Below are 25563 nucleotides of genomic sequence, written 5' to 3' on the forward strand. Positions count from 1 at the left end.
GGAAAATCATCTTATTTCAGAAAAACATGTGATTTGAAGTCTTTGGGTTTTGCAAGTTTAATAATTCAAGTTTGACAAGGATTTAAAAGGAAGACAAAAACAAAAAAGGGAAAAAAAACCCAACAAATAACACCCAAAACCAAAACAACCCAAACTCTCAACCCTCGATGATATATAAAATGTGAAAGTAGGTTGTATTCTGTAGTATAAATATACAGTGTGTGAAGGATGTTTTCGAAAACTCAGTTGGTCAGGCAGAATTATTGCTGCTTCCAGAGGGCTTGTGGAAGCAGTGCGTGTGCAAGGGGGATGTGAGAGTGACAGAATGTTAGAGGCACATCAGCTTGCAGAGTATACATAGCTTGTACCATTTTTTTTAGAAAGTTTTTCCTTCTCTAGCTCCAAAATAGTTAAAATTCAATAACTGTGGTTAGGATATTTTGGAAAGATGTCCCTAGGCACTTCATAATGGAACTTGGGAAGAGATTCAAGAGACGGGAGTTCTCAACCAGCATTTGTAAGCAACTTATTTTAAAATACACTGCTTCTTAACATAAAATGAACTAAAAAGTGTCTGTGGGATATTCAGGTTAGTATATAAATCTGGAGAAATCAAAGTATGTCCTTGTTATAGGTTCAACAAAGTGCAATTTTTTTTTCCCCCTTTCTTGAGACTTTAGCCAGTCCAAATCTCCCAGGCCTATTCGCTGTGGTTCTAACATTTTCCTATATCTTACTCTTCCCAGGATGGCTCGTACTTGGCTGAGTTCCTGCTGGAAAAAGGCTATGAGGTGAGTGACTCGGTGACCGGCTGCAGGCTGATGGAGTCATTTGGATGCTGCAGCTCCGGCTTCCTCTGCTTCTGTCCTTCTCTGTGTATGTTTTCCACTCCAGTGCTAGATAACAAATCAAAACTCCGGAGAGGAATGTGCAACATGGCCTGTAATCATGCCAGCTTATTGTACTATTTATCATCTAATGTCCACTGGTGGATTCCCTCTTCTCCTCAGGGTATAGCTGCTTTGCATGTTTCCCGCCAACTCAGATAAGCAGTGACCTGTGTGAGCCAAAACTGTAAGGAATTAGGCAATAATTTATGATGCAATGTACCACAAAAAGGAGTAAGAATCTCTTGTTTGTTCTCTTTTTCCCTTCTCTTTTCACTCTAAAGGCCCTTTTATTTTGGCAGTTACACTTCAGCAATGAAAACCTTGCATTTTGCTTTCTCTGTTTAAGAAAGGGGAAAAAGAAAACAAACCCAAACCAACCCTCAAAATATGCTTTTGTAGTATTACTTTCCACCCCTTTTCTTAGATTAACTATATTCTTGATTAATATTAGTTATTTTCATTTACCTTTTTCTTAAAATAACAGGAGACTGATTCCTTACTTCTTGCTCCAAAAATTTCCCTGGCAAAATCATGTTTTTGGTGACCCAGCAAAGCAACAATCATGATTTTGATGGTTTTGAACTGTTGTGGGCATATACATAAGAATGTTTGCCTTCTCAGTCATGAAAGATTCTTCCAAAATGCATGATAATGAAAGGAAAGGGCTGGTCAATCTCCCTACAATGTGGAATTTTCTGGTCTTTTAGTGAAAGTTAATGCTTGTTCTAATATTGTATTTTATTACTTCTGTTCTAATACTCCTTCATAGCTTAGTGAGAGGTCTTTTCTCAGCCAGTCTGTTCTTTCCACGCTTTTGTACATGGGTAATCTTGCCTTGTTCATTCCATCATTTCTTCTGGTTTGTTGATTGATCTGCCTATCAATGTGTGTGTTGTAAATTGATTATTTTTACTATTTCTCCATTCCATTTGGAGAAGAGAAATATCGTTGTGGTTGCTTCTCCTTCTTTAAAGGCAAAAACACATGCTCTCTCCTAGTCCACGATGAAATTGGGAGCTGCTAACAACAACTAAAATGAAATATAACCCTTTCCACAATAGAAAGGTTATAATAATTGTGTAGAGATTTTATTTTTTTTTTTCTGTTCCTCAACTCCCCATTCATTTGCTAGAATTCTTTCCTGTGTTCCCAGTTAAAGACCTCTGTTCCTGATGAACTGAACACAAGAATACGTGTGATAACTGATTGCCTCCCTAACAAGATGGTCAGTTTGACTTCTTTAAATAGGTTTGAAATTTTTAAAAAACCAGTCCCTGTTGAGGAAACTCCACTGATCTTACATTCTTAACTAGATTAACCAGTTTGCACACATTTTCGTTTGTCACAAAGTTTGCGTTTCACCTGTCCTGTGCAGACAAAGGTATCTTTCATCAGGGTTTTTACGTTTATATTGCTGTCATGGATTAAGCATTTGGCAGGTTTTCTTTCTCTTATATGTGCATACCAGAAAAAGGAGTGGGAGGAAAAGAAGAATAGGAAAAAGAAGCTGGGTTTGCATGTATTCTTGTTATCGCTGGACGCAACAGGCTCTCTGGATTTGTTTGTTTGCTGAAACTTTTTGGAGTCCTGGGGTGATTGCATTTAGCACATCTCATTGGTTAAATGATGGTATCACCGTCATTCAGCTGACATAAAGCTCTTGCAAGCACAGTCTTTCATCAAGGTTTGAGCTGGCAAGATTTGACTTATTGGTCAATCGTTTGTGTGAACTTGAATTTCAGCATGACTTCATTCAGAGTTAGATAATTGAGAGCTCAAGAAGACTCATCAGGACTTTAAGCCAAAACATTTAATTTTGCTAGAAGGGTTGTAGAGCACTTCAGTTATCTTCCTTTAGAATAACTGGATGCTTTAAAACTGCAGTCTGCTTTTTACTCAGGAAAACAGATGTTCTTCGAGTACTCAAAATATTTCCAGCATCTTTTGTAAAAGTTAAGTTGTTATAGAAGTTTCTTTTTTTGAAAGTGTTTCTCTGTAAACCTTATGTTGCTATAAATTATCCATATAACTTTAACCACATAAATATGGAAAATTTATCCTTATAAATTCATTATTTTAAGGAAATTTCTTTTGGCAGGCCATGTTTCTCAGTTTCCCATTGGTTCTCAAAATGGAAATATTTTAGTTGTGGAAAGTTTAGCATTTGAATTGTAGGACAAGGTATGTTGTAGCCTCTTGTGTGGCTGGGCACACAAGATTTTATGCAAGGAAACTGGCGTTGTAAATTGGACTTGCAAGGTGTGAAGATGAAGCTATTCAGCTATTACTAGAGATCTTGCCACCAAAATGTCATCCTTAATGAAGTCAACTGGTCTCACTCTGTGGCTATGCATACCTTTTTATTCAGTTAAGTTTCAGACTTCAGATGAAATAAAAAGTGTCAATAACCATAGCTTGTGTTATGTGTAAAACAAAAATCCCCAAATAAAGCAAAACCAAACCAAACCCCCAAACACTGCCTGTTTCTGCTGGTATATTCTCACAAGTTCAAGTTAACACTGAAGTGAGAGAGTAAAGCAATGGCCCAACCCAGCCAAGTGTAGGATGCATCCAAGCGTAAAGGATCACTTTCAGAAATAATGGGCAGGGAGAAGTGGAGGACAGTCAGATGCTGAAGTTCAATTTCATTTGTGCAAGCACAACTTCTGCAGCTGGTAACCCAAGCTAACATGAATTTTGGCAGCAGGCATGGGGCTATCTTACATAAGGAGGAAACAGGGTCAGTGTTTGAACAATTTCTCTAATGTATTAGACACAAATGGACTTTTCTTTAATGTTAGTCAGAACCAGTGGTTTTTTTTACAGTCTTATTTATCATGGCTGGTTAAAGGAAATTCCCAACCTGCATTTCAGCCTTAGGCTTGCCTGTGTGTCTTGTAACCCGATGGAGAACACTGACTCATGAGGTCCATAAAAAAGCACTGACTGTTCTGGCTGTTCTTCCAACACCCCAGAAAGTGAATAACAGCTGTTTTTTAAAATATTTTTGGGCCTTGCAGTTGCTGCCCGTTCTTTCCCCTTGTCTATTTCTTCTCCATTTCCTGCCTCTCTGCCCTGTCTCTCCTTTTCTTAGCCCCATCTCCTGCTGCTGTTTTTTCCATGCCCATCATCTCTGGCTCCAGAAAGACTTCTCTACAACCAGGGAGAAGTGGTTATCTTAGGATTCACATATTGCTTCTCCAGCTCCAATAATGCTGACAAGTCTCACTCACTAGGAGAGGGTGCTTTAGGGCAATTCAGTGTTTCCTGTACTGTTTTTGATGCTTGGGCTGCTAGAGGTGTCAACAAAGGAGTAGGTGAAACCACTTAAGGGTATGAAAGTAAATGGCAGCATCAGAGCTCATCTCCAAGTATTTTGTTATGATTTGGATAATTGTCTGTCTTTAGGAATAGAGGCAAGCTCTGATTACCTTACAGAAGGGTTAGGCCCATGTATATGAAAATAGAGATGATGATGATGAGCGCTTTCTCTTAATGCTTACCACTTTCCTTTTGTATTTCTCTTTGTTCAATCACCAGGTGCATGGCATCGTTCGTCGGTCTAGTTCTTTTAACACAGGCCGGATTGAACATCTCTATAAGAACCCACAGGCTCACACTGAAGGAAGTAAGACTTTATTTTTACATTTAAGGTGGTTTTGGTTTTTTGGTTGTTTTTTTTTGGGGGGAGGGGAGGGCGGGGGGTGGTTTTTGCTTTTTTTTAGTCTGTGGTGTGTGTTTGGTGGAGAAAGATCCCCTGGAGCAGGAAGGGAATCCCAGTTTCCTCTACCTAAATGTTAGTATGAGTCATTATTTTTAAGTTGTGCTTGATTTAGGATTGGTTATTTAAAACAAGTGAAAAAAAAAACCCCTTGGTAGCTAAGCTTCCCTTTTCTCTGCTTGTGTTAGCTAGCTGCTCCATCTCAGAAAGAAAGTGATGGCTTTCTCTGATGAAAATCTGACACAAAACGTAGATACTCTTGTGTGGGTGAGTTACCAAGAGGGGAAAATGAGATGGGCCCAGGAAGGAATGTTGTGGAAATGCTGAGACAGTTCACATGTAGCTAGGCAGAAGCAATCAGAAAATGGCTGAGTCTGCAAAAAGCTACAGGAGGTTAAAACCACTGAGATATCGGAATAGTAAAATGTGGGGGTTTTGAGGCAGTTATCTTAAGTACTCCACTTCTGTATCCTCATGAGTTTCTTAGTGTCTGAGAGAGTTGAAGGCTTGGGGACAGCCTGTATGATAGAATGAATAAGACTGCTGTAGCTGAACCTAGGACACATGGTCAGTTCTTACTGATGAAGAACGAATCTTCTGAATTTCTGCACCCAATGAAATGATTACCATTTCTTTTCTGAAGCAAAGGCATTGGTTTTGGAAATTAGGTAACAATTTACTGTATTCTCTGTTACCAATGATAATTTGGAAAGCTGAAATCATTGCCTTCAGCATATGCTTTGCAAAAATTTAGTATTCTACCTTAACGAAGGTTAACTGGTCACTTAATGAGAAGCTTAAATGTTGGATGGCTCCAGTTCAGCAGAAAGCATTTTAGCAAGCATATAGTTCTCTACACTAGTCATATTTTGTAGACTTCTGCAGACTGACACTGTCCTAAATAGTCCAGTTTAAGTTATTATTAACACTAAATATCTCTATGCAGTCTTATGTATTTTGAAGTCTGCTTCCCCCATGGTTGAACAGAGTCTAATTTTATCAAATTGTAATATATAATGCAACTTTGAGTTCACTTGATCTTTGCTTGTAATTAAAAAAAAAAAAAAAACAAACCCAAAACTATGGATAGTTACTGCCTGCTGTACATTGCTCCTTAAAATACCTGGTTGAGAGAGGGGTAAAGTTGAATAAAATATCTTCATGAAGAATACTGAAACCTGTGCTTCTGTCAAGGACAATGCAAGAGCTATGTTTCCTAAGACTTGCATTTAGGGCTTACAAGGTAAAATGAAGCAAGAGAAGTCAAATAGGAACCTGCGCATTGTAAGGACCATCTTGTGACTGTGAAAAGTGATTTGAGAAGGCAATGTAGATCATGGTAAATATGTATATGAACATTTAAGGAAAGGCATGGAAGAAAGGAAAGAGAAAGCAGACTTTAAATGTTTTTCCCCACTTTTTATCTAATTTTCCTTTAACTGAGGAATGCAGCCATATGAATGGGAGGAGGAGGAGGAATTGGACTTGGAATCTCAGGAAAAGCAGCTCCGTGGAAACTGTTTGGAAACAATGGGTTTCCAGGCAGTACTGGAGGAAGCAAAGAAGCAGTAGTGGTTGATGTGAGCAAACCCTAATTTTGTCTTTGCTGTATGTGTTCTTCCCATGAGGAATTGATTACACAGTGCACAATGATGATCTTCCTAGACAGTGAACCTCTTTATACAAAAAAATAGTAGGGAGAACAAGAAGGAAAACAAGCTGTTTCTTGAAGCAAGCCCTTCAGCTATTGCTTGCTAAGGAGGTTTATAGATTGGATAATATTGCTAAACCCCAAAGGTTTGAACATTTAATCTGTGTTTATAAATCTTTGTCCCAAATAAACCCCATTTCTAGTAAGTCTTTCTACTTAGCTTATTACTCCTGAAGGACCTCTTTTTCATCAGTCAGAAGATGAACAGAGCGTCATGTCCTGCTCCCATTCAAAAAAGACCTTTTGGACAAGAAGCTTTGAAGACTTGATTGTAGACAAAAATGGGCATTCCCCTTTGAAAGCTTTAAATATAATGTAGTCATGGGAGGGTATTTCTGATAGTCGGCTCAGCATGGCTGACAGCCCACCTTCCCCTGGGAAGCTCTGAGACTGCTTTCTGGCCCGGGAATGGTAGCAAAACTGAATGTCTCTGGTGTAGGAAGAGAGCGCCTGACTGTGGCACTTCTTTCCTGCTCAGCTGCTGCTTAGGCTGGAAAGTGTTTAACTCCCAGTCAAGGTTAGCAGCAGAAGAGGGTCTCCTCTTGCCCAGGGGAAGCTTTATTTTCTGGTACAGAAAGGGCAGTGCATTTGGGTTCTTCCCTGCTCCCACCAGCCCACAGAGTTTTCTTAAAAAAGGTGATAACTGCCATCAGAAAAACAGGTTAGGTAGTGCTTGCTCTTGGTCTCTATTTAGTGTTGCAAGAAAAATGCAGCTGTTGTTAAGGTGGTCTGGACACCAACAGTGTTGAAGATTGCAGGTTAAAAATATCATAGTAGCTTTATCCTGTGACCATTTGGGATCTTGTGCATGCTGTGGCCCACAGGCAGAACTGTTTCATGCACTGAATTTCAATTGGAAAGCAGGACAGTTGCATTCCATACAAGTGGAAATGAAATGTTATTCCAGCACAGCTTGTATAGGACTGATGGCAGTAATGAAGGCAGCCCCCACCATGGATAATTGATGTGTATGCACAAAAAGGGTCATAACCTGCTTGCCAGCATTCATATTTAATCACAGTTACCTCTTTTTTACAAAAGTTGCACTAGCATTCCCTTACCTGTTAGTCACAGCTTCATCTGGGTCTTGAAGACCTTTCAGTCCTTTTTCAAACAATGTGGATGTAAAAGCAAATTTGAAGAATAAACTGTGACCTGCTGCACTGTATCACTTTACCAACCTGAAGAGCCTCAAGTACACATGAAACAGGAATGTGCAAAGCTGAACATGTAAGAACTGTGTGATCTGTACTTCCTTGCTGCCTTAAACTGTTAACAACAATAAAAAAAAACAACACCATAAGAAAAACCTAAACCAGCTTAAAAAAAAAAAGAAAAAAAGTCACATATCTCATATCTCTCAATTTAAAAGCTGGGCTGGGGATTCATATGGTAATGACAAGACTCTTGTAATAAACCTTGTGTTTCTTGGTTTCATAATTAAAAAAAAAAACAAAAACAAAAACAAAACAAATCAAGTTGTGTGTAGATGATACAGTCCCAAGAAAGTGGTGACCACTGTCAAATGGATCATTGCAACCTGCTCTTTAAATTTTGACAGGGCCTGGTCTCATGCTCTTACCTACTTTTTCACACTCAGATTGGAAAGTAACTCGGTCAGGGAAGAATAAGTAACAGCTCTGTGACTGACTTATCTAACCACATTTGATGTTTTCTTGTGCAGCGTCATGAAGCATGTTTCTTTGACAGTTACAATGTTCTCTGAAATTCCTTTTTGGTGTTTGTTTATATTTTTAAATGGAAAAACAATAGTAATAAATACAATGAGTTGTACTGTAATGTTACTTAAATGTTCAGCTTGTAGGTATCTTCGACATTTTTGTTGCGTTGTGAAATTATTCACAGTAAGGGACATAAACTTGTACAACATTTTGGGAAGGAGGAGAAGGCTCATGGAGTATGCTTAAGAAGTTATTAAAAACCTTTGCGAGAGGATTGCAAACATAGATTAAAATAACGTGAGGGTTTGTGGCTGAAATTCTGTATATGACATTGTTCTAAGTTATACTACCCGAGTTAATTAAGCGCAAACTATTAAACAAATGATATAAATGCTGCTAGGTAAATCAGATTATTGAAAAGAGAATTTGAAATTGTATTCATTACTCCTGCAGGAAAATGTATTTTGTGCTTAAAGCACAGGAAAAACAACAAGCAAAACCTTGTTCAGCTGGTGATTTTGTAACTTTTTCCAGTAAACATTTACTTGGATTTTAAACCTGGAATAGTATTTGGACCAAGAATGCCATACTGTTCTGTGACTAAAGTGTATTAACTCTGTGTTCTTAAACTCTGAAGACATGAAGCTGCACTACGGTGATCTCACGGACAGCACCTGCCTGGTGAAGATCATTAATGAAGTCAAACCCACTGAGATATACAACCTGGGAGCTCAGAGCCATGTCAAGGTGAGTAGCTTGCAGCACTGAGAATTGTGTGAATATGAGTTGGCAGTAGCATACTGCTTTAATTATTTTAGACTGCAGCGTTCGTAGCTGTTTTAACAACTGCAAACTCTAACAGGTAAACACTCCCTCAAATCCAGATAGTTGTTTTCTGCAGTGCTGAATTACTGTATGAATCTTGCTACTGAAAATATATTAAGATGTCAGATTAAGTAAGGCTAAGTTGTCATTGTCAACAAAATCCACAGGTTTAAAAATCTGATTTTTCTATCATTTCAAACAACTTTTGCTGTGGAGTTTCCTGCTGACCAGTCCTAGTGGAGAAGTTATTTAGTGTCATTAGGTCTAATGGTTCTTAGAACCATATTATTCTGTTTGCATTAAAATCAATACACGTATCTGAGAGTATCCCTTCTAGAAGGGCTTCACCTGTACTAGCTTTCATGCCAGTGACATTCTTTGAAAGATTGACCTACAAATACAGAAAACAGCTTTGCTCTTACTAGCAGTATTATGAAATTTCTAGATTTTGGTTGGAAAAGTTATAGAAACTGAAATAAAAGGACCTGTTGAAGATGAGTGATGCGACCCTGGGAGGTAATGCTGCATCATAAAGAAAAAATGCGTAGTAGAGAGTGTAACTTTAATTTGTATTTTACATGCATGAAGCTATATTGTATCATGGAAAAGCTTGGTTTGGTAACAGGTGACCTCTATTTACTTGCAAAAGCCTTGTTCGTGCCTTGCTTCATGGTTGCAAACTGAAACTGATAGCCAGGCAGCAATTTCTCTTTGAAATAAATTCTGTCATATCTCCTGTCCTTATTGTGTGTGATGTGAAAGTACTCTTAAGTGGTAATTATCCAGTTTCTCTGTGCTAAACATTACTCTGATTTGGTTTCTTAGCTCAGATATAATAGTATGAAAACAAGACTGCATGAGTCTAAGGGCAGCTTTGGTCCAGATAGCAATTTAAGAGCTGCTTTGCTCAGTTTTGCTGAGCCAGCAAACCTTGCTGGGTATTTATAGTCCACAGCTAAAAGTTTTGTCATTTCTTTTCTTGAACAAGTGCATTGGATAACAATCTACAGGGAAATTCCTTGTGTCCCTTAGGTGCTGTTAGCATGTGACTAATATTCTAGTCCCAGCCTGTCTCCATGTGGCTCCTGCAGCTGCCAACAGTTCAAAATCACAGTGCTCCAGTGGGAGAGCATGAAGGGATGCTGCTATAGGTTCTTGCATGACATTGCCATGGGCTCTGGGAAAGTTTATTCCTCAAGTATCTCACTGCACGAACATTTTGAACCAGTGCAGATCAGGCACTAAGTCTTCACTTTTGGAGATCTCATGTGCCTTAGAGATCTAATGAACACAGCGAGGAGCCACCAAAATGGCGCTCTTAGAAGCTAGCCTGAATGTAGCAGCCCAATACTTAGGCAATGTTTGGAGTCTTACTAGAAGTCTAACAGGACTTCTGCAGGGTATGCTTATTGTGCTTCCTAGCATCTCCAGTAATACTTCTCACAGTTGAGGAGAGAACCGAGGCACCCCAAGTCTGTTGACTGAGGTGACTGGGGGACTTGACTATGGTATTTTAAGTTGGACTTAAAAGCTGCCCAGCAGTGCATTTTGAAACGATTCCCAATGTTAGAAGAGGGAATGGAACTTGGTGATCTGTTAGGGGTAAATGTCTTCAGCAGAGACCTGAACAGCTCTTACCATTAAACTCTGGGTATGTAAACTTACTGGGTTTGCCTTTGTGCACCATATTTAGGGAAGGAGGGAAAAGAACTTCTAATCTTAGCTTGCTTCACATTCTGGTGACTTTGAACCAGTGACGTGTTCAGTATTTTTTGGTGGTGTTTGTGTTGGCTTGTGTTTATGCAGAATAAAGTTTTCTATCACTCTCACTTCCAGTTAGTTTATGTGAGCCGTGCTGAAATGAAGGAAAATAAAATAATAGGAAGTTGGTCTGGTTTCCTGTAGGAAACCAATGAAGATGAAATTGGTTCTTGGAATGAACCCACAGTAGTCTGGGAAATACTGTCAGAGAAGACGTTTTTCTGAATCATAAATAGTGAGGACTATGACTCATAAAGTAGGTCACTGAGAGGCTGATCTGATCTTGTGCATGGGAGAAAGTGAGAGAAGACTTAAACTTGCTCCTTATTAAAAGCAGTAAACTTAACAGAATGATATCATCAGTAGGAACAAATTATCCAGTGTGTGTTCCTGTCTGTTTTGGTGAGAAATGGGGATTAGCTCTCTGCACTGTAGCTTCTCTATCAGATGTTCAGAAAACAGTAGCACATTCACTTCAGAGTTACTAAGTAAACAGCTTAGCCTCATTTTCTCTATCCAGTCTTTACATGTCCTGCTGGTTTGGCTTTTGGTGCTTTGGGAATCCAGTGTGCTGACCATGATTTGCCATTATTGTGTATCAGTAGCATGTAGATTGCTTAGTCTAAGTTGTTACACATAGCTCCATATTCTTCTACCTGTTGAATGTCTTGAAAAATGATTATCCAAATGTTAGGTGGGCTAAAATTATATAAAAGTCTCTTCTTGCACAGTATTTCAGTTGATGCACACACACACAGATATGAACCTGTAACTATTCTTCTTCTGAAGGAAAAGTGATCTCATCAGTATTTGACTGACCTATAAGATTTTTTGAGTTCTATTGAACTGGTGAAGTTGGTAAATATTTATATTGGTTTTTACAAATTTCTGAAGCAAAAAGGCAGTGCAACCTTAGTAAAAGATGTCTTGCTTTCAGTACTTGAAACTTATTGCACTTAGCAGTTAAACATAGGACTGAAGAAATGGCTCCAGTTTTATGGCTATTGCTATCCTAGCAGTCATACGTTAAATAGCCTAGTCCAATTTGGGTGTAGTTCAGGTAGCCACAAGTGCTTAGTTTATTTCTTTAAATCTTACTGTGTAGTAGAAAGTTATTTTGCCTACTTACTGCTCGCATTTGTTGGCAGAAATTTTATAGCAAATGTACTTTATGACTTGTTGTTGTTTTTTAGTTTTGGGGGATATTAAGGTTCTATTTAGTTTCAAGTTCTTGCAGACACATGGATGTTTGGAATCGCATGGGAATTAAGTTTAAGAAGCAAACCCTACCTGAAAGGTGAAATGTAAAAATCAAGGGGCTCTTAGCATATAACCCTTCATTTGAGTAAGGATCCCTTTACACTTGTCTACTGAATTCAGTTTTGTCTCCTCCATTTCTCCTTCTATATTTTTGTGCTCTCCATAGAGAAGGCCCTCAGTCTTGGGAGGCCTTTAGACTCTTCTTTCCTAATGCTGGCAAAATTAAAGACCTCACTAATTTCTGATTATTTTGTGGTTTCATCTGCATCAAATACTGATCCCTAATTGCTGTGAACCAAACATGTTACAAACTACTAATTGATTTCAACCCTGTACCTGTTAATGTGACTGAGCCTGTTTTCACACTGCATGGAGAGTGAAGTGGCAGCAGGGAAGAAGAATAAATACAAGAAATAGCAACAAGATCTTCAGAGCCCATGGAGGAAAATTCCACCTTATGTAAAAATGTGTGCTCACCTGTGTCTCTTCTGCATCCTGAAGTTACAGATTGCATGCTGGGTGGTAGGAAAGTGGGATTGCTGCAGGGAGAAGAAATTCGAAGTACACAAGCAAGAGTTCATATAAATTTATCAGAATCACAGAATGGTGGAAGGTTGGAAGGGACCTCTGGAGACTGTAGTCCAACCTCCTTACTCAAAGTAGGGTCAGCTAGAGCAGGTTTCAAAGTACCTTGTCCATTTAAGTTTTAAGTAGGATAGAGACTCCACAACCTCCCTGAACAACCTGTTCCTTCATCTGTGCAATTTCGTCATCCTCACAGTAGAAAAACCACAACGCCCACCACCACAAAGTTTTTCATATTTTTAAATGGCATTTCCTGTATTTCGTTTTTTGCCCATTGCCTCACCTCCTGTCACTGGTTACCACTGGGAAGATTCTGTCTGGGTCATCTTTATTCTTTCTACCACCCATCAGGTATTTTTACACACATCAGTCAGAGCCCCCTCTGAGCCTTCTCCAGGCTAAACAAACCCAGCTCTCAGCCCCTCCTCACATGACAGATGCTCAAATCCTTCAGCCCTTTGTGGGTCCATTATGTCTGTACTGGCAGCCTAGAATTCACAGTGCTGTCACTACTCAGCACTGTAGAGGCAAAAGATCACTTCCTTGACCTTCTGGTGACACTTATCTTAATGCAGCTGAAGATGCTGTTGGCCTTTGCTGGCTCATGGTCAACTTGGTGTCCTGCATGACCCCCATGCTCTTTTCTGCCAAGCTCATGATCACTGCAGCTAAGGCTGCCCTGACTGTAAGAGTTGGATGTTCATAGCATTTCCCCTTGTGAGCTGTTTAGTCACCTGTGTTAGGAGGTTATTAATGCACTCCAGAATCCTCCTGGATTCTGTGTAGCCTGCTGCGTTTTCCCTATGGCAGATACCAGGATGATGAAAGTCCCTCATGAGGACTAGGATTTATGAATGTGAGATTTTTCCCCATTATCTGAAGAAAGCCTTTACTACTTCATCATGTTGCAAAGCCTGTATGCTTTCCTGGACTCCTCCTGGTCTGAAGAGAATGAACCCTATGGGAAACAGGTGGTCTTTTTCATTTCCCACTATATTCTTTTATGGGATGCTTCTTCCTGCAGCTGTAACTGTGGCTATGAACAACTGTGGGGGGTGGGAGATGGTGCTGTGCAACTGAAAGGTGAGGAAGGCAGTGTCTGGGACATGGCATGGAAGCTGGCATCCTTCTGGTTAGGACACAAATCAAATAATTAAAAATATCTATTGCTGACTTTCTCCTGCAGTCTCCTTCCCTCATCCCCTTTCTACTCATGCAGTTAGTATAGTTGAAAATCATCTATGAGAAAGTCTGTTTAGGAGAGGACAGTGTCACTTTGAGGCACTCTCATATGAAGAAGGTACTTCCACTGCATGTATCCAGTGAGTACTTACCTATGAAGAAAGTCAAGGCACAAGCTTAAATAACTCACCCCATAACTAAGCCAGAACTGAGAACAGAAGTCTTCTGGTTGTTGAGTTCTGGAATCCTTTCAAGGTCTGTCCTTGTGCCATTCAATAGCCAAAGTGGGCAATGTGCCCACCTTGCAGAACAGCTCTCTATTAGGACCCTTATTTTGAAAACCCTTCAATTAGGTTGCTGCCATTGTCTATTTGGTTGATTAGTTCTGAAAATAGTTTCTTGTGCTGGAGATGTGTTTTGTTATTACAGTCATGCATTAAACAGGAATCTTCCCCGCTAAGTTTGTAGGGTGGATTTTTTTTATCATGGTAAATACCAATTGGAAATCTTAATGATGCTACTTACTTGCTTATGTGCTAACTGTACTTAATAAGTTTGGTTCTGATCCTGCAAGACTTCCTTATGGCAAAAGTTGGGGGCATTGTTTTTTTTTTTTGGTTTTTTTTTTTTTGTCTTTAATTTGATACAATCTTGCTTATATGAAACTGCAGGTCAAATAATTCAGGGAATTAATTGTAAAGCTTTTCTACTATTGTGTTAGTAACAAGGCTTAGAATTGTATATTACAGCTTGCATAACAAATGTTTTATATACTGTAACTCATGGTTGCTATCATTCAGTGTACATTATTGTGCAGTATACATTATTGTGCATATATTATTGCACAGGTTTTAAGCATATTATGAATGTTGCAGAATTTTGCAGCTTCTGAGAAAATTGATGGATTTTTGGTGTGTGTGTTTTATAAAACAAGCAGTTCGGCTTTTTAGTGTAACAAGAACTAGTCTAATTGTAAAGAATATTAGCAGCACTCTGAGATGTAGTAAGACTTACTCATAGGCAAAAGTAAGCCTAACAAACCTTAATTTTATGGAGTTAGAGAATTTTATTTTATGCTTTATAGAATATTTTATCGTCTCAAGATGATATCAAATTACTTCTAATTTAGCATAGAGGGTAGTTCATTTTATTAGCCAAACAGTGAGTTTCCAAACCTGATTTGTGTTATAAAAGACTATAAATGTAGAACCTGCTGCTCTAGCGTATATCTGATTAGTGTAGGATCCCTGTATGGGCCTGTGGTACTGTGTTCTATGGCGTACTTAGGTACCTGTCCATTCCCTGTCATCTATTTACTGGTGGTGGCAGCTTGCAACATCAGCCTTATAATATAAGGCTATATATAGCCTTATATAACATCCCTAAAAAAAATTATGTAAACCAGCAAATTCTGTATTTTCATAGTGTTTCACATGATGGGGTCTTGGTCCTTAGCCAGTGCAATTAGGTGCTGTGCCTTAATTACAAAAGAATAAAAATTAGCTGGTCTACCTTCCGTCCTGCAGAATGCTTCACTGCTATTGCTTGTGCTGCATCATCCAAGCTCTATGATCCTGAAAGGTGTTGACCAGTCTTAGTGTATGTAGCTCAGCACACCCTTTTAACTGCTTTTAACTTCAGACTGTTGGAGCTGCTTGTGTGCTTTCCAGGGGTTTGTGCAGGATGCTGTGTCCTTGTGGGACGGAGTGCACCAGAGGGCAGAATAAGCCTCTCGAGCATTTCTTTCAAATTCTTGTACATGGTGTTCTGCTGTGTGTAGCTTAAACACTTTCAGTAATGCAATTCCTTTTAAGCAATCAAGTTTAAGGTAGTTTTACACTTCAATTATTCAGGGCAATTTTTTAAATACAATACTTGCAGTACCTGTTCGAACAGATTTTGTGTGTGGCCTAGGAAGAAAGGTAATTCCAGTAATGTCTTGCAATTGGAATTTGTATGTCTCTTCTTACTAAATGTTTCTGGCAACTTTACGCAATCTTTGTTAATGCAGCTTGTATTGTCAGGCTAAATTCATTTAAAACCAAAGTGTTGCTAAGGAACTTTGCAACTTTTAATTTTATTAGACAGATTAGGTTTAATAGTTAAATATATGTATTGTGGCTGCAAATGCTATGAATACATAAAAAACCCAATGGAATAATGCACTTGGTGGTACTAATATGTATTGGCAAATACAAGCATTAACAAATTGCTCCGCAAACCAAGTACTATTTATGTCAATACCAACAAGAAAATGAAGGCATTATGTTTATGGGTATCTTTTAATACCACAGAAGATATCAGATGACTTCTGCTGCAGGCCGGCATTGCGTCTGTGTCCTCCTATTCCATCTCTCTCATTTTCTCCTTACGTGCCCCTTCCCTCCCTCAACCCCAATCCTTTTCTCCCTACCCTTGCTCTGGTGTAGGATATCCCCCTCCAAGAAAAATACACAAGAGTTCATATGCTTTTTGGATCACAGTGACCTTACTTACAGTTTGTGTGAATAACTTGCTATGTTTTTCCTTTTTTTTGTTAATCTTTCCTTTTGTTATTTTTTTCTATGGATCATTTCCAGGGTAAATGCTGAAGCACATTTCTACCTATGCATTACTTAAGTGCATCACGAGCAACTATGTAAAAAAATGAAAGTATTTGAGTGCTTAATCAGGGATCTGAAAAGGACCCAACTAAGCCCTGAAACAGGACTACTTCATGTGGCTTGGTAATTAAGGAGCAGAATGTAGGCTGTCATGAATCTGTAACTGAAGATTATACATTCCTTTAGATCTTTTTTGCAGCTTTGGTGGGTGTCTCTTGCATGATGTTTTACAAATGCAACTTAGGGACTTTTTTTAACTGCTGTTCCTGTGTTGTGCAGTCACATACAAAGCAGGCTGAAAGCTGTGATAAATGAAGTGGTGTTTATCTTTGTGACCCTGATGACGGATAAAGTACCACCTCCTTCATCTCATGCTTTGTGTGTGGTTTCTGCTTTAAGGCTCTGTAATTTGACTTCCTAACTGACTTCTGAATTTTAAGTCTGGAGTAACGCAGGGCAGGGGGGGAGGGAAGCTGGCAAATCGGTGTTCATTCAATGCCTTGGACTCAGGTCTGGATAGCTGTTGAAATCAAGCCCTTGATGAGCTCTTTTGCTACATAATTACATTACAAATATTAAAATAATTGCTTTAAAGCAAACTTTAAAACTGGCCTCTTGTTTGAGGTTATGAATGGAAGAAGGCTGTTAAATTGGGTTCCCTTTTCAGAGAAGGGTGGTTTATTCTATAATTCTGGTTTTATTTTCAAGAACCAAATCTCTGCTGTAATTGTAGCTATTTTGAAGTGCAAAAGTAATTGCTGAAGTGATTTCTACATCTAGGCGGCAGTGGGGAGGAGGGATCAAAAACTTCCGTGATAGTTTTCTTCTAACAGCTGCTGCAGGGGAAGAGAGAGCTGGGGGAAAGGGACGGCAGAACCAGTCGTGGCATTCGCAACGTTTTATTTCTTGTGTCAAATAGATGGCAGCAGAGCGTTGTACACAATGGAGCGGCTCCATCCTGGAATGGGAATGAGAGGGGAATGACACTTCAAGCTGACTTGTATCAACCGCAGCCTTGAACAACTTGTTAGGCATAAAATAGGAAAGAAAGCTACTATTGATAATGCAGGCGCATAGAGGATGAAGAAGGGTATGAGATGCTATAAAGTACTGAATTTCTGGAATAGTCCCAGGTGGCAAAACTTAATCTTTTAAGGTATGTCATCCACTCATGCAACATGATTGAAATCAGCTAACATAATATGCATGTCAAAATAAAGAGACAGAAGGAAAAAGAAAGTATTCACAAGTTGCAACTGAAAGTGATACACAGCTGCCTTGGGGTACTGTAGGAGTTGGCCAGAATGCCTATTTCTTAGTTAAGCGAGTTACAGAAAGGAAATGTCAGTCCTCAGTCAGGCAAGCATTCTTTGGTAAGGTTTGCTCAAATGTCAGTGTTTTTAGAAAAAGAGCTACAGCCTTTTCTGCTCTGATCCCCAAAATTAGATTTGCTAATAAAATGAGTCAAACTGCAGATCTGTCTCTAGAAGTGTTTGGTTAATAAAAGTAGTACAGTGTTTTACTTGGTATTTAAGTGTACGTAGAAAATTAATGACTGCAAAATAGCTGCAGTCATCTAGGCATTAACATATATTGTTGTATGCTCATCTGCATCTAAAATTTTGTAGTAGGACGATCCCAAAATAAAAGGTGGTATTGAAGGCTTTGATGTCAACGATTGCTCAAGCCCTGGGATTTAAAGATATCATAGTAGGAGGATAGAAAAGAAGTTGAGAAATTATTATTATAGTGTGACTAGAGTAGCCTAGAAGTTATGTCAAGGCTGGAAATGTCAATGTGGAATACTATCTTTAAGTTACAAAACATTTTATTTCTGTTACAGCTCTGAGTGCAACCATCCTGGCTGAGCATTAGCTTTACCGTTTATGTTTCTGATGGACATCATTAGGGTTTTACTTTCCATAAAAAAATGCTTTTAAACCGAGTTGTCTGAAAAATTGTTACAATAACTTTTGATACCTGGCAGGTTTCTATTTTGATAACAACTTTTTGCTCATACAATATTTCGTTTTCAGAAATTTGATATTTTAGTGATCCATCCACCCTCTTCAGCAGCCTATTTAGAAAACCAAACCACTATGTAATTTATTTCTTACAGGTTTAAAGAAAAGCATATTTAATTCTTTTCAAGTGTTGCAACTCATGGTAGCTGCTACAGCTTACTGAGATCAGAGGGTAATGCAGCACTACAGAAGTGTAGGTGATTTTCAGTATCGATCGTCATACCCTGTAGAAAGTGCTAATATAATAACTAATTTCTGGAGCTTTCTTGTTATGGTTAAATTACTGTTCACTCAGCTGGATGAGTGGGTCTGCACGTGTTTTGGTTTGGGATTTTTTTATATTTTATTGTTTTTTAACGTCTTAAAATGAAAGTGATAGTTTAAAGGAGAATGTTGATGTAACAGTTATGCAATATCTGCTATTCAAACACTGGTAAAGCACTGCTATTAAATGAAGGAAATATATATGATTTGTTGGATGAATAATAATATGAAGCTTAATTCATTTTTTCTCTTGCTAAGTATGAAATTAATTAGGTATATCATGTTTTAAAATTTTTTTGTGCTTCTGAACACCCTTCAATGGAGGCATATTAAACCCCTGGAAGAAATAATGTGATTGTGTTTTTATATTTTTAGAAATCATTTATTAAGTTGCTATTCTAAACATCAGAAATGGAATCTATGAAAAATCTGTGAATAAGCAGTTATACATGCATTGCATTGATTATTCAGATAAATTAGGTTGGCAGAACAAACTTCTTAAAATAAGCAGTTTCAAAACTTGCTTTGTAATTCTTCTTGGGGCTAAGTGCTACAGACTCCTATTTAAGCCAAACCTCAGTGAAATAAGTCTGTGTGAGGGGGTTGGTGGGGAGGGAGGGTTGTTTTTGTCTCTTGCCTCTTTTCCATTGAGGTAAGGATATTAGCTTGAATGACATCATTTAATTTTCTCAATTTTGAAATGGTAGATTTGCATAACAAAGCAGTATTTCTTTTTTTCCTTTAGGTTTATTAGGACTGTTGGGGTGTATGTGTGTGTGCATGTTTCCAGTCTTCTTGCTGAGTAATGCTAGATTTGTTCTTTGTTCTGTGTAAGTTTGGCTTTGTGGTTTATGCAGCTTTAAAAATGTATGTGTATCCTCTCGACTTCCTTCATCTGTGGAAGAAATGCACTGTGCGTCTTAAAGCTACTTGGTATGTTTTACAGGCACGCGAAACGAGAAATAAAATATTTTCTGCGGTAAAAATGGTTTTGCTTATTTTCTTAGAGTAAAATAGCATAGAGATAACTTAAAGCACACAAAACATTTCTGTCGAGCTGTTGCAGTGAGACGTGCACATTTAAGCTCACAGAACCTATGATTTAGAACGGCTGTGTGGTCAGGAGTGGCAGAGCACATTTCCATCAGCAGGGATTAATTCCACTGTTACAATAGTATGTGGACACAAATTTCTACTTTTCCTTGAACTGTAATCAGACTTTTTGTTTTGTTTTTTTTTTCTTTTTGCTACTTTATTAGAGTTAATAAATTTTGTGGATTTTGGGAATAGACATAGTTATTCAATTAAGCCATGCTAAAAAATATATCAGGGGAAAAAAAAGTAATTCTGGGATGTTTAGGATAACTTGTTCTCTTTTCTGTTTATAGCAATGATCTTGAGGGAATCTGTGTAAAATATTGTATCTTGATCATCTCATTCACAGAAGACACTCAGTTGTTTACTTTGTAGACAGTCTGCAACTGGTATTTATTGATAATCCATCCAAATTAGGAATCAGATTGGTTTAAACAGCGTTGTTGCAGTTTAATCATATCTTGATGCTGCTGTGTTGTATTTTAGCAGGCAGAAAAATTTCAGGAAATTTCTCAGTTCTCTTTAGAGACGGTGAAGAGCTTTAACTTAGCAACAACCGAGCATTTTACTTCCTTGTATGAAACACTTGGGTCTTGAAAGTGAGGACATCTTTATCAGTGTTTGTGCCCTAACATGCAACTTGTTTTGCAGAGAAGTTGGGTTTTTTTCATAACAGCAGATTGTTTGGAAATACTTTTTTTTTCTTTTTTTTTTTTTTTTTTTTTTTAAATTCAGTACTGCCATTGCATGAGGAATTCCTCAATTTCTACTAGTTTTTATCACTCTGACCTTTTTGAAGTGGAGCTATATTGAGTATCTTTGGCAGTACACTTGAACTCCAGAAGTGTAGTTACCGCAACAGGAGGAGTAGACTGGTGGTTTATGTTCCTATACAGCTATCCATACTAGCTTTCCATTACCTTACTTTTTCATTAAGTATTTCTGAATATATTGGCTTGCATAATTGCATTGTGAATGCCTGAACTGCATTTTTCCTGTAACTATGTGATGCTAAGAAATAGCATTTTAATTTTAGCCAGACGTTCTTGCATAATGTTGCTTCATGGTGATGCAATTTCACTGGCATAGCATCAGAACAAAGGATAGAGCATCAAACAAAGATGTAAAAACAAATTAAAGGATGCTAGAAGTTTGAAGCATTGCTTTAAAGATTTTAATATGCATAATATTCTTTATTTTCTTTTAAAGCTGTGTGTAACAAGCTGTGAGTTCTGTGGAGGTTTTCTAATCTTATATTAGTGTAATATTTTTCCTTTGACTTGTCTCTAAAACTCCAGTGTGGCAAAGAACATCCTGCAGAAATGATGTATTTTAATTACAAGGCATATGCAACCTTTGTATTTAGTTAGCTGGGCAGTAAAACTTAATTGCAAAGCCAAAAAATGCTCCTGAAAACATTGCGTACATTCAGCACACCTGAGTCTATGGAGCTAGTAAAAGATTCAGTTAGTTTACTAAAACCACATTATCTAAAATGAAAATTCCACTGAAAAAATGAACTAAAAATTGTGTTGAGTAGAGGATAATCTAAGATGCTAATTATTTATATGCTGATCTATTTATACTGTAATCTCTTCCATGTATCAACTTTAATTATATTAGCAGTCCTTACAAATTTTATTTGAAATAAAATGGTATATAATTCTTCCTGCAGATCTGAAATCGTACAACTTAATTGAAACAGTATGGTATGTAAAGAGCTGATAAATGAGAATTCTTTTCCAACAAGAAGTTCTGTAAAACCTCTCAAGGTTTTTGTTTTGTTTTGTTTTGTTGTTCATGTACTAGATTTTCCTGAAGCTGGTTGCAATAGTTTTAATGAAAGAAAATGGAGCTGATTGATTTGTCATGAGCTCTGATCTAAAGGCCACTCAAGTCACTGGAAGGGATTCTCTACAGTGCTTGGGAGTATTTCATGCTTGCAGATTTTTGTTACTGTTCTATGTCTAATACTTCAACTTTGTTCAGATATCAGTATTTCTAGGTGTTGTGCATTTTTTGGTTTATCACATTTAGATGTATGAGTATCGTTACTGAATGCTGCAAATTCCAGTGAGTAATTACATTTTATAGTGTTACAATATTCGCCGCTGCATTATTTTTGTTAAACAGCTTACAGTGATGAAAACTATGCCTTAGAAAGTTGGACTGTAAAAACTGGATGCTAATTAAGATTTAAAAGAATGTCATACAAGTCAGTTGAAGACCAAACCTTTAGGTAGGTTTTGGAGAATTGCATACTGTTAACCTTGTTTAAATTGTGTAAGTAGTTTATTACTTGTAATTCGTTGCATTACATTTGTGGTTAAGGTACTGAACTAGAATTCCTCTATAAATATTAGTGTAGGGTATTCTTTATTTATACTAAATAAATCAAAGCAAATGACTTGAACTTTCTCTCCAGTCCTTCAACTTAAAATAAATAATTGGAAATCTGATGATTAGCATCAAGTCATATTGAAGTAAAAATTTTACAATAATGACATGCAACTGATCAATAGCAGTAATTTATGATACTGTCAGTGTAGATTTAGTAATTTAAGAACAGTAATATTGTTGCAATTTAATGGCTGAAAAATACATGTAACACTATCTAACATGAAAACCTGTCCTCATTCACAGGACAATTTTTCCATTGATTCTGTGGTTTCCTTAATAAAGCTGAAATATTTTTAATCCAAGATAGGTTTGCTTTAAAACAAAACTAAAGAATAGGGGGAAAGAAAAGCAGAAGAAAGTTTAATATAGTGAAACTCATGGATAAAACAGAATTGTCTGTAATATATTATCCTCTCTGTCAGCAAGTATAGATTAAAGTTGACTTTACTTCTGTAAGCAAATGTTAACATTATTATAGGAGGGGTATCTTTCTTAATGACATGTTACATATGCATATTTACTGTTAGCTTTTAACGTTCACAAACTTCACTGTTAACAAAGTGAAACACGTGGCTTTCTAATGCCATGGAGTGTAAATAATTTGGAGATTTAAAGGTCACAGGAACAATATATTGAAAACATAATTGTGTTTCAAGGCAAGAAAGCAGTTGAACCTTAATTAAATGTAGCTTAGATTTTAATTTATGGCTGGATTATTTTATTTTTTTTAAGTAGACAGGCACTTTTAGTTTTATGGGGTGTGGAAAGATGAACGTTTTGTCTGTAATATTTGAGGAGGAACTTTTTCCATAATGTAATTAAATGTTATTTAATATATGTTAAGAATAAAACTTCACAAATAACTTTTAAACTTTTTGAAGTGGCCTTCCTGCACTACGCCTGTGAGTTTGGAAGGAACATCCCAAGGTGCACATGGGTGTGTGGAAACTTGGCTTTCCCTAGACCTTTGCTTAGGTGCCATTCAGTTCATTTGTGTGTTCCATTTCTATCTGCTGTATTGAATACATTGCAAGACCTCCAGCATGGAGGCTACTTCTTCATGCATCTTCTAAACCCTAAATGGGCTCTACTGTTTTAGCATCACTTCTGGGTGGCACTGTCATGCTGTAATATTAAGACATAATTTAAATGAAGCAGTCAAACAGAAATGTATCTTTCATTCCCTTCCACTGACACAGTTAGACGGCTTACTTCAGACTAAGCTTTCTAATGTGTTTTTTGTTGGCTTTAATTGGACTGGTGTTCACCCAGCACTGCTGATGGTTATGGATTCTCAATCTTCATGAATTAATGCTAAGTTTTTGCTTTCATTAGATTTCAGCCTACATAAAGCAATTTGTACAACCTGATTATATTTACGTAAAATCAGAAACTATATCCTTGCTAAATTAAATCTGCTCATTTAAGATATCATTTTTGTCAATATCTTATAAAATTGTAGTTAAAAAATTTTGCTATAAATGCAGGTGGATGCGTTTTAAAAACTTAAGCACAGGTGTGGTTATTTGTAAGCATAACCTATAAATAAGGGTAAACTTATGTGTCTAGGTTGCTTGGGTTTTTTTTCTAACAGTTTATAGTAGCCTGTCCACACTTTGTTTCCTTTACTGAAATTGTTGTTAGTACATGTATTACTGGTTTTGCCCATTCCATCGCACAACATTTAGAACCAGTTTTAAAAAACGCTGCTTTAGAAATTGTGATTGAAAATGAGAGGGTAATAGGGTAATAGTTAGTTTTGTCAATTACTGTGATTTAAAAGATCTTCATAAAATGGTAGTTCTTTCTAATCATTGTCTTTCTCTTAGCATGGAAACATATTGTAGTTATGTTTAAAATGTTGTGTTTAAAGTGAGAAATTGCTTGTCTGACAAGCAATGAAATCTGGAGGCTGTATTATCTGCACCGTTGTTTTTGACTATTACTCAGATATATTTTATCTCCTAACTTTTATGTTCTTTCTTTTCCTGGTTTGTTTCTTTATAGCAGTATGTGGGAAACAGTAATACAAAAGACACATGAAATTATTAAGAGATAGCATAACAGAGGAGAGTGTTCTGTTAACTTTTTATTAGATTGTTATTATTAGATATCACATTTTATTCATATTGAACTGCATTGTTATAACAGTTAGTTGCATTGAGTGCACAGATTAATTGCTTGGAACACCATCAAAGCTATTTTCCATATATTAATAATGCTAAAGATTTCAAGTATTTGTCACGTTGTGTGCTAAATGTAATGATAATAGTACAAGTGTAGTAGATTGGGTGTTTCATTACTTATGAAAACTTAGCAGTTAAAGTACAAAAGTGAGACTTTTAATAAATTAGATTTCATCTTTTTTTTTCTCCTTTTCTGTCACTTTTTGATTAAAACTTTTTTCTTTTTCTTTTTTTTTTTTTTTTCTTTTAATGAGTGGTAAGCATGGGGAGTATGTGAAAATATTACACTTTGGAACTGACTAAAAGGCTGTGACTAGAACCATCTGTTTCCACCTCCTAATCTTCAAGCTGCTCTTGAAAAATAGGCCAAACCTTATCCCAGGGGGGCTAGTGAATACAACTATCTGCAACAATAATAAGATGTAAAAATACAAAATATACAGATACTGAAAGCTCAGTGATCTGTAGCAGCCTGCTCTTGCTTCTGGATAGTTTTGCAGGCCTGACTTCCTTAGTGGGAAGAATATAGGATACACATGAGAGGGAGGCCACCTATTTGTCTGCATGTTAAACAGTATGACACTGGTTTGATGAAGTTTGGAAAAGAAGACTGTCATCTGCCATATGCACGTGTTTCCACTTTGGCAGAGAAACTGGTATTCCACACATTCCCTCTTCTCAGACCAAATCAGGAAAATGTTCCATTATTTCACATTTAGGACTAAAATTTGGGTGTCTGAACATCACCTTCTTAAAAAATAATAAAAAAATAAATGCCATGCAAGCATCAAAACAAGGCTCAGTGTAAGGATGATGCTTTTTGAGTGGTGGTTTCATGAACAAAACCCCCATCAACATCCTGCTGTACCCTTTCCTTGATATGGCTGATCACTAAATAATTCTGTTGCTGACAAGGTGACTTTAAAGGTAAATGGACTCTTTGGGGCTATTGTCTTGTGACAGTCTTCTTGAATCCAAACCTCTAAAGCTCTGTTTTAACTGAGAGATATATACATGTGTGTGTGTAATGTCCTCCACAGCTTAGATTTCTGTCTTTGCCATTTGGCATCTATCTGAATTAGTTGTAGGGACCAGTGAGATAATCCAGGTAGAAACACTAGCCCATATGTAAACAAAAGCAAACGAAACAACAAATCTAAATCTACCCTCTCTTAGTTTAAAATCATTCCCCCTTGTCCCATCACTACATGCCCTCATATAAAGTCCCTCTCCAGGTTTCTTGTAGGCTCCCTTTAGGTATTGGAAAGCTGCTAGAAGGTCTCCCTCCAGGCTGAACAAGCCCAACACTCTCAGCCTGTCTTCACAGCAGAGGGGCTCCAGCCGTTGGGAATCTTTGTGGCTTCCTCTTGACTC

At 37.4% G+C, this 25563-nt stretch overlaps 1 protein-coding gene across 1 annotated transcript in view; it reads left to right on the forward strand.

Annotated features, from left to right (window-relative positions):
• Positions 1–746: 746 nt before the first annotated feature.
• Positions 747–25563, forward strand: part of GMDS (GDP-mannose 4,6-dehydratase) — a gene marked incomplete at both ends in the record, with an annotated part of 124358 nt that continues 99541 nt past the window's right edge. The window contains 3 exons of the mRNA XM_010019361.1: positions 747–791; positions 4431–4518; positions 8642–8751. Coding sequence (XP_010017663.1) covers positions 747–791; positions 4431–4518; positions 8642–8751 — 243 coding nt within the window. The remainder of the gene's footprint in view (positions 792–4430; positions 4519–8641; positions 8752–25563) is intronic.

Source organism: Nestor notabilis, unplaced genomic scaffold (assembly GCF_000696875.1).
Source record: "Nestor notabilis isolate BGI_N333 unplaced genomic scaffold, ASM69687v1 scaffold1398, whole genome shotgun sequence".
Taxonomy (NCBI): domain Eukaryota; kingdom Metazoa; phylum Chordata; class Aves; order Psittaciformes; family Psittacidae; genus Nestor; species Nestor notabilis.